We start from the raw sequence: 9,030 nt of genomic DNA, 5'->3' as shown, positions 1-9,030 counted from the left end.
AGGGTCATATCTGATCCCACGGGCATCATTTTCCATTAGGACATTTTGAGTCAGAGCAGTGATTCTACCAGCAAGTTTTCCAATAATATCCTAGTAACAAGGAGAACAGAGTCATACTGTATACACACAAATAACTCTATTGCCATGAAAATAAGGATACTCAGGAAGACTTTAGGAATTCTTTGAGAGGAATCAGATGGGGAGAAAAAGATCAGTGTTGATACCCACATGAATGTCCTCCTGTCTATTCCTGTTTTCCATGACACAGTCCAGGTGCCATCCATTCCTCCCCCTGGAGGAGGGATAGAGCTGTGATTGCTAAGACCTTATCATGGGTTCCCACCCCTCATTGCACAACCACTGCCTGGCATTCCACTGTAGAGATGGTGCAACTGAGACCAACAAGAGCTGGGTTCTGGAGTGGAAAGTGACCTTAAGCCAACAATAATGACAAAGTCAGTTCACATTGTTGAACATTTATTGACTGAATGCAAGTCTTCTAAGGAATTTCCACTTTAATCATTGACTATTACAACAACTCTACTGGAAAAGTGCCTCAGGATCATCATTTTACAGGCAAGAGAAAAAATTCTTTCTAGAGTTTAATAAGATAGAGGAGGATAAGAGAGCCAGACTCATATTTCACATCCAGCATGAGGCGGTCACTCTTGCTGGAGCTGACCAAGTTGGAGACCTTACACTTATAAGCCTGGCATCCTCCCTCCCAATGGGGTGTGAGGTGATGCTGCTGTTGTCCTGTGATAGTGTCATCCTCTCTGTGAGCTGCAGACACGGGTCTTTGAAGAACCACTGGATGGAGATCCCAATATAATTTGTGAGGCACGTGAGGACCACAGGTTCCTTAGGCTCTGTAACTGGGGTCTTTATGTATTACAGTTATTCCAATGGAGGTATTTGACCCTGGATCTGTGGAGAAATAGAGTAGATGATTGACTTAGAGTTGGCTTGGGGCCTGGGGTCACACTCCTTCCTCAGAAATCTCAGCCACTCTGTAAAGGTGACCCAGTAATGGCCCTGACCCTTGCAGAAGGATAAGTGTTTTGGTTCAGGTGATGATCCATAAGGAGGGGGAACCATCTCCCCTTTTCATCCATATATCACCCTCGGATGACCCCTGATCAGGCCCCCTGGACATCTCTGCAGTATCAGCACCAGGAAATTCTTCTCATTCAACAGGTCCTATGAGCTCATCACCAGGTAGAATTTTTCTGTCCTGAACTTTAATTTGTTTTTTCCTAGAACTTTCTTTGACTTCAGAAAATAACAGGCTACATTCCCTATATACAATTCTGTGTTTATTGGAGGAGGCAATCTTGCTAGCTTTGTCTATCTCTGGGGCCAAGAGAATGTTAGATAAATTTGGAAGGCATTTACTGCTCTTTAAATAATTTATTAGAGAATGAGGATGGCCCTGCTCAATCTTCACAACCTTAGGACCTGGAGAGCTTCTAATCTAAAGGATTTCTCATTCTGAATAGGACTTCTACTTCCTGGCCTATGGATTGAATGTCACAGGGAAGAAAATCTCTAGAGAGAAGTAGCTAGAGTTTTAACAAAAGACAGAGACTGTTAGGAATAGATAGAAATTGCTCAAGATAATAACAGTCATAAATGAGAAGCTACAGCTAACACCATACTCAATGGTGAATCACAGAAAGCTTTCCTCTGAGATCATGAACAAGACAAGGATGCTGCTTTCACTACCTCTATTCAACATAAACAGGAGACCTAGCCACAACAATGAGGCAAGAAGAAGAAATAAAAGGCATGCAAATTGGAAAGGAGGAGAAAAATGACCTCTTTTTCCAGAAGATATAATCTTATATGTAGAAAACCTTAAAGATTATATGCACACACATACGCAAACACAGAAAAAAAAATTATTAGAACTAATAAACTAAGCAAAGTTGCAGGAAACAAAATTAAGACTCAATATCTATTACATTTATCTACAATAACAATGAACGATCCAAAAAAGAAATGAAAAACATTCCATTTAGAATAGCATCAAAAAGTATAAAATAATTAGGAATAAACTTAACCAAGGAGGTGAAACATGTGCACATGGAAAACTACCAAATGGTCTGAAAGAATTTAAAGAAGACACAAATAATGGAGAGACATCCATGTTCATGGAAGGGAAGAAGTAATACTGGTAAAATGCCAACATACCCCAAACTATCTACATATTTCATATAATCCTTAACAAAATAAAATGAAATTTTTGCAGAGATAGAAAAACCTAACCTAAAATTCAAAGAACCCCAAATAGTTAAAACAATCTTTATAAAGGAGAACAAAATTGGAGCATTCACACTTCCTGACTTCAAAACTTACCACAGAGCTAAAGAATCAAAAATGTGTGGCACTAACATAAAGACAGACATATAGACCGTGGAATACAATAGACATCCAGACATAAATCCTCGAATATGTGATTGGATGATTTTTAACAAGGATGCCAAGACCATCCATTGCACAAAGGACAGTCTTTTCAACAAACAGTTTGGAAAACTGGATCTCCACATGCAGAAGAATGAGGCTGGACTGCTGCCTTACACCATATACAAAACTTAGCTCAAAATGGACCAAATCCTAAAGTAAGACCTAAAACTCAGAAGAAAACATAGGGGGAAAGCTTATTAACATTGGATTTGGTAGTGATTTCTTGAATATGACACTAAGAACACAAGCAAAAAAAGGAAAACGGGATAAATTGGACTTTGTCAAAATGATAACCTTCTGTTCATTAAAAGACACAATCAACAGAGTGAAAGTGTCCTGTGCAAGGGGAGAAAATAACTTGCAAATTATATGTCAATAAGGGGTCCATATGCAGAGTATACAAAGAACTGCTAAACACAACAACAACAACAAAACCAAATGACCTGATTGAAAAATAGGCAAATCAGAGTTGGCATCTCTCACCACTCAGCCAGAGTCCTTAAAAGAGCAAGGCACGTTTGTGTATCTCATGACAAACGCATTGGGCTCTGAGCTCTCAGAGAGTGTAAAGTCACCTGCTCTACGTCTGGGAGAAACCATTGACTTTCTCAAGTGTCAATATGTTAGCGGGGTTTGGTTTTGAAAGACAGAGGAGGAGAATCAGAGACCACTGGGTCCCAATTACATCCTCCATGCCTCTCCTGGTTCTTCACTGACCAACTGATTGCCTGGCCAACCAATGATGATTCCTTCCCACTGCACACCTCTCCATCACCGACTGAGGTGTGTTTTCTCAGAGGCACCATTTTCAAGGTTCTCCTAGAGGTGGATAAGGGTGGGTCTGTGGTTTGACCATAAACAACACATGAGCACCAGGAGTAAGTGAGGCAGTCAGGTGAGTATTCAGGCCTCAGGGCAAAGATATGGATCACATCCTCCCAGGTGACTGTAATTTACATGAGTCAGTGACCCTAAATGATACAGAGAATCCAAAGAATGATCCAGAAAAGGGCGAGGGGCCAGGCAGGAGCTTCCTGGCTTTGGCAGAGGAACCTGATCTCTGCCCTTGGTCTTTAATGTCTCTTCCGTCTCTGAACTTGCTGCAAATCTGGCCTTTATGGACCATCTGTGTTTCATGGGTTGGAGATAGAAATTTGACGAGAACTTAAAATTCTTCCTTATGCCACAATTATGATTAATACCCCAGGGTCTCAGACCAATTGCGGGGAGGAATATTTTTCTAGAGAGCAGTAATGATGCGGGATCGGTGAGCCGAGGAGTCGAAAGAAAGATTTCTTAGACTCTCAAGATCTGGCAGTAGTGCTCTTTTATTTAGAGAATAGTGTGGAATAGCATGGGGACAGGACCCATGGGCAGGCAGAGCTTCTGCTGCTGCCGCTTCTGCTGCCCCCGCTGGCATGGGGACAGGGCCCATGGGCAGGCAGAGCAGCTGCTGCTCCCGCTGGCATGGGGACAGGACCCATGGGCAGGCAGAGCTGGTGTGTGGGGACAGGACCCACGGGCAGTCAGAGCTCCTGCTGCTGCCGCTGCTGCTGCCCCCGCTGGCATGGGGACAGGACCCATGGGCAGGCAGAGCTGGTGCGTGGGGACAGGACCCACGGGCAGTCAGAGCTCCTGCTGCTGCCCCCGCTGGCATGGGGACAGGTCCCATGGGCAGGCAGAGCTAGTGTGTGGGGACAAGACCCACAGGCAGTCAGAGCTCCTGCTGCTGCCCCGAGTTGAGGGTTAGGGCTAATTTTATAAGGCATGGGTACGTGACTTATTTTTACTGGAAAAAAAGAAAAGATGATGTAAAAAGTCATTAAATGATTTCAGTGCAGATGGGGTCTGCTTATTGTGTGGTCATATAGCTTTAGATACGAATCTGGCCATATAGATCGGCATGCAGGTGAGGATGCCCCGGGCTTCTCTCCCTGGGGCAGTCCTAATTCATACCATAAAAAAAGTCCACTGGGTCGTATAGTATAGTTTGGCACATAGGCCAGGTCACCTTGGGCTTCTCTAGCTGGGGCAGCCTTAATCCACATCATAAAGCAGCCTTAATCCACATCAGTAAAAGCCCTGAGACATAGGCCTCAGTCCCTGGAGATTCAAAGACCTGCTCCTGTGTGGTCAAAAGTCTAAGGACTCTGCATCCAGGTTCCAGTCTCTGAAGAAAATTGGATTATTCACTCATTCATTCGCCTTTCATTCCTCCATCCTTTATCAAACTCAATTGAGAGTTAGGGGGCCGGCCCAGTGGTGCAGTAGTCAAGTTTGCATGATCTGCTTTGGCGGCCCGAGGTTCACTCTGATACCAGGCACTGACCTACCTACCACTTATCAAGTCATCCTGTGGCAGGCATTCCACATAAAAAATAGAGGAATATGGGCATAGATGTTAGCTTAGGGCCAATCTTACTCAGCAAAAAGAGGAGGATTGGAAGTAGATGTTAGCTCAAGGCTAATCTTCCGCAAAAACAAAGGAAAAAAAAAGTAATTGAGAGTCAGTTACATGTGGGCCCTGGGCTGGCTGCAGGTTTAGGGTGGGGAGTGAGACTACAAAGTCCTTTCCATTATACTCCAGTGGGACTGACCTCAACACATCAGGAAACAAATAAGTGATTTTGATGCAGGGTCAGTGAGCCAAGGAGTCCAAAGAAAGATTTCTTAGACTCTTAAGATCTGGCAGTAGTGCTCTTTTATTTAGAGAATAGAATAGCATGGGGACGGGACCCATGGGCAGTCAGAGCTTCTGCTGCTGCCGGCATGGGGACAGGACCCACGGGCAGTCAGAGATGCTGCTGGCATGGGGAGCTGCTGCTGCCGCCGCTGGCATGGGGACAGGACCCATGGGCAGGCAGAGCTGCTGCCGGCATGTTGCTGCTGCCACTTCTGCTGCCTCTGCTGCTGCTGCCAACTTGGGTGGAGAGTAAGGCTAAATTTAAGGCATAGGTATGTGAGTTATCTCTTTACAAGACAAAGAATATGTAAAAAAGTTAAAATGGTATCAGTGCCCTTATGGTCTGGCCATTTGGTGGTCCCACAACTTTTAGATAAGAATTAAACCGGATTGAGTAAACGGCAGAAGTCACCGCTTGAATTTTATCCTTGGCTAAAGACAAAGGAGGATTTGTGTGTGGGGGGGGCGGGGGGGGTCAGTTACATGAGGTTGCCAGACAGTAACCAACTTAAGTTCTTGCCTCTGGCATTGATTAAGAGCTTCTAGAGATAAGACCATCCCCCTTCTTCCTGGCACAGAGAGGGAGGCATCTTCACAGATAGAGGTTTCCCTTAGAAATGTAAATGTTTCCCAACAAAGGGGCAAACAAATTCCACTCCTTGGAGCCTGAATCTCATCTGTAGTTTTAAAACTAACCAGCCTAAAAATCCTCATCATAAGCCATTTTAAAATTAAGCAGCCTAAAAATCCTCATCAATTTCAAATCCAGTGCAGGGAGATTGAATCAGCCACCTGAGGGGGCGGCCTGGGCATTCCCTGCACTGACTCTGATTGTTGATGCAGGTAATTTAGTTCTATAGTAAACTTGGATGAAATTTCCATTTGCTGTCACTCCCCAGACCAGAATCTCTCCCTCTGAGCTGCAGACACCTAAAAAGGAAGGATCTGAACCCCACAGATGGTCTCAGGGTCTGCAGACACCTAATAAGGCTCCCAGGTGGAGGAGAGGATGAGGCTGTGGCTGCAGACAGACCTCATGTGATTCCTAGTCTGTGTGACCCTGTTTCAGTGACTTTCAAATCCCTGTGCCTCAGTTTCCCCTCACTGAAGTAGAATAAATGTTTGACTACCAGGTTTTCAATGACTTCACCTTAAAAACATCTCAGGCACTGAACTAAATCTTGCTGAAGAGGAGCTGTCAAAATAAATGGCATCTGTTATTGTTTGATTCCAAGAGACAATGCCACTTGGCCTGATCCCAGGTGGATGAGGAGCTGCCAGCAGCATCAGCTCACCTCTGTTCCTCCCCTGGGGACACTGACTTTCCACTGTAGTCTCCTCAGTCCTCCAGGGCAGTTGGTTAGTGGCCTGGGTGCCTTGTTCCTCTGTGCTATCCATGCTGAGTCTCAGGTCAAGTATCAGGCTGTGCCCTTGCTCAGATGTGGCTCTTGGGGCTGAGCCCTGGCTGGTGACCAGCTCAGGGGCTTTGGAACTCGGGCAGCGAGGAAATCACTGTTCCAGTCGGCCCTGCCCAGGAGTCCAAAGTCCAACCCTGATGCTTGGTCCTCAGGGTCACTGGAGTCAGGAGGCCTGGGACAGGGGTCTGGGCAGGGGTTTCCTGGGCTGGGCTTCTCTGTGAGGATCCCAGGGATCCTTAAGCCCTGCAGGATCTTTCTCATGGTCATGATCCCAGGGAGGGTCCCAAGGGGCTGGACTAAGATTGATCTCCTCCTGCTGGGTTACTCCCATCACACTGATCTTTCTCTTCCTAGAGAAAGTCTACAGTTATCTGGATTCCCAGAAAGGAGTAACAGTCTTTTGAAGTGTATCTCCACTGTTTGTGTCCTGCATTAAATGCTCAAATCCCAGCATGGGACATAATGCAGAGGGAGACATAGGCACAGTTCAGGCCTGTCAATTCTGCGTGTGAAGTAGAATTCACCCCACCCAACGCCCAGAGATCAGACAGGAATCACTCACTGTATACATGGACTTGTCCAGTTCCTACTTCATATATCAAGGATCTTTTTAGGACAAGTAGTGTGTAGTTTCCTGCGTACTCCGTCGTGACATTCTGGAACAGCAGGGATCCATTGGGGTACATTGTCTCTCGACCTGTGGCTAGAGGCCCTGTGGAAAATGCTTTTGTGTCTACATCATAAAACTTAATTTGTTTATGTGGACGTGCTCCATTCCCTTTGAACCACATATAGCCTAGAATATTCCCAGTCAGATTGTGGACAAGTAGAAGAACATCCTTTCCTTCAGTAACATTGTTCGGCACCGACTCAATAGTGAACTGGACAGTGGCGGGCAGGTTCCAGAAGGCTAAGATTGAGACTAGGAGGAAAAAGAGAGAGATCAATCAATATTTGGACCTATGTATTGGGATGGAAAGATGAGGCCCTGGGTCCTGAGCATGTTTCTTCTTCTCTTAGATTTGGAGTGTGTGTGTATGTACATCTCCTACTGCTCAAGGTCAGCAGCATGACCACCATTACTTCAGCCCTTCTAAACATATTTCCTCTGTTTCCAATACTCTTCCCCAGCTATGCCTGGCTCATTCCCTCACTGTCCTCAGCACCCTGCTTACTTTTATGGGTGTCCTTGGGAGATGCCTTCCCTGACCACCTGCTCTAAAGACCCTCCATCTTCATTTTCTCACCTTTCCCTGCTCTGTTCCCTTCATGACATTGTCAGTCCCTGACCTCACATTCTAGATCTCTTTGCTTCTCTCTCCTCATCCCCAGAGAACGTGAGCTCCTGAGGGCAGGGACTTGTCTGATCTTGCTGTTCCCCCAGTGCCTGGAACAGGCTGCAAAAACCTGTGGATGAATGAATGCGTGTGCCCAGGGCCCTCCATGTCCTGGTGCTTATTTGCCAATTTCTAAGGGTAGTGGGGAAGGATAATGGCAGGGGTTCCTAGTTAAGGTTTTTCTGGTGTCATCCTCAAAGAAATTATTATTATTATCAATTTTCAAAAATTATAGGTTAGTGATAACTAACTTGGAAAGGTAGAACAATGGGGATATTCCTGCCCTTCACCACTTCCAGATTATGAAATTTTCCTTTTGCTGTGTCCCCTCCCCCATTTTGCTCTGCTCCTGTGTCTTCTCCCCTCATGTCCAAACAGAAGCCTTCCATCCCCTCTCCAAGCCCTGTCCCTTCCAGGAATCCCCAGCCAGTCTCTGTCCTTGCATCTCCAGCCCACCCTCAGGGAATCATCCCCTCTCACCTGCCAAGAGGAGCGCCTGCCAAGGGACACATCCTCTGTGAGCAGGGCCTGAGGGTGATTGCATGGTGTCTGCTGCCTGCTCTGTCCTTCCGTCTGTGAGAAGAGCTTGGGCTCCAGAGACGCTCGGAAGCACTGCTGCCCACCGGGCGTCAGCTCTGCTGTGCTTCCTCCCTCCGTGCTGAGCCTCCTCCTGGGGCAGGAGTGCTTTGCCAGGTCACGTGGGCAGGGGTGGAGTCTCTGCCCAGGACCCTCCTCCCGCCTCACCTCATTCCTGCCTCCCTTGTCCCTAGCTTTTCTTTCCCTCTTATCTTTATTTCTGTTTTCTGGGAACTGCTGATTCCCCTCCCTTCTTCAGCAGTGAGTTTCAACCACACACACACACACACACACACATACACAGACACACACACACACACACACACACACATATTCTTGTTTGGGCAAGCACCAGTCTGGGGCATCGTGTCCTGGGCTGACCCCATAGCCCCGGGTCAGGTTGCATAATCACCCTCCCTCTCTCTCATCTGCTTCTTGCTTTTCCCGTAAGAGGAGGAGCCCAGAGGCTACACCAGTCTCTGAACTCTTGTCACAGGAATGTCACCCCCGCTGTGCATTAGCATCACCTGAGGATCTTGGTAAAGACTGT

The 9,030-nt window shown here is 46.4% G+C and overlaps 1 protein-coding gene across 1 annotated transcript; it reads right to left on the bottom strand.

Annotated features, from left to right (window-relative positions):
- Nucleotides 1-460: 460 nt before the first annotated feature.
- Nucleotides 461-8,687, bottom strand: LOC103566446 (cell adhesion molecule CEACAM3-like). The gene is made up of 3 exons (XM_008542867.2): nucleotides 8,385-8,687; nucleotides 7,130-7,489; nucleotides 461-927 (listed from the first exon to the last, which is right to left on the bottom strand). Exons 1-3 carry the CDS (start codon nucleotides 8,446-8,448, stop codon nucleotides 863-865), a joined length of 489 nt encoding a protein of 162 aa, XP_008541089.1. The 5' UTR covers nucleotides 8,449-8,687; the 3' UTR covers nucleotides 461-862.
- Between the last annotated feature and the right edge of the window lie 343 nt (nucleotides 8,688-9,030).

This window comes from Equus przewalskii, chromosome 9 (assembly GCF_037783145.1).
Source record: "Equus przewalskii isolate Varuska chromosome 9, EquPr2, whole genome shotgun sequence".
Classification (NCBI taxonomy): domain Eukaryota; kingdom Metazoa; phylum Chordata; class Mammalia; order Perissodactyla; family Equidae; genus Equus; species Equus przewalskii.
Note: the sequence above shows the minus strand (reverse complement) of the source record. Positions and strands in the feature narration are given on the sequence as shown.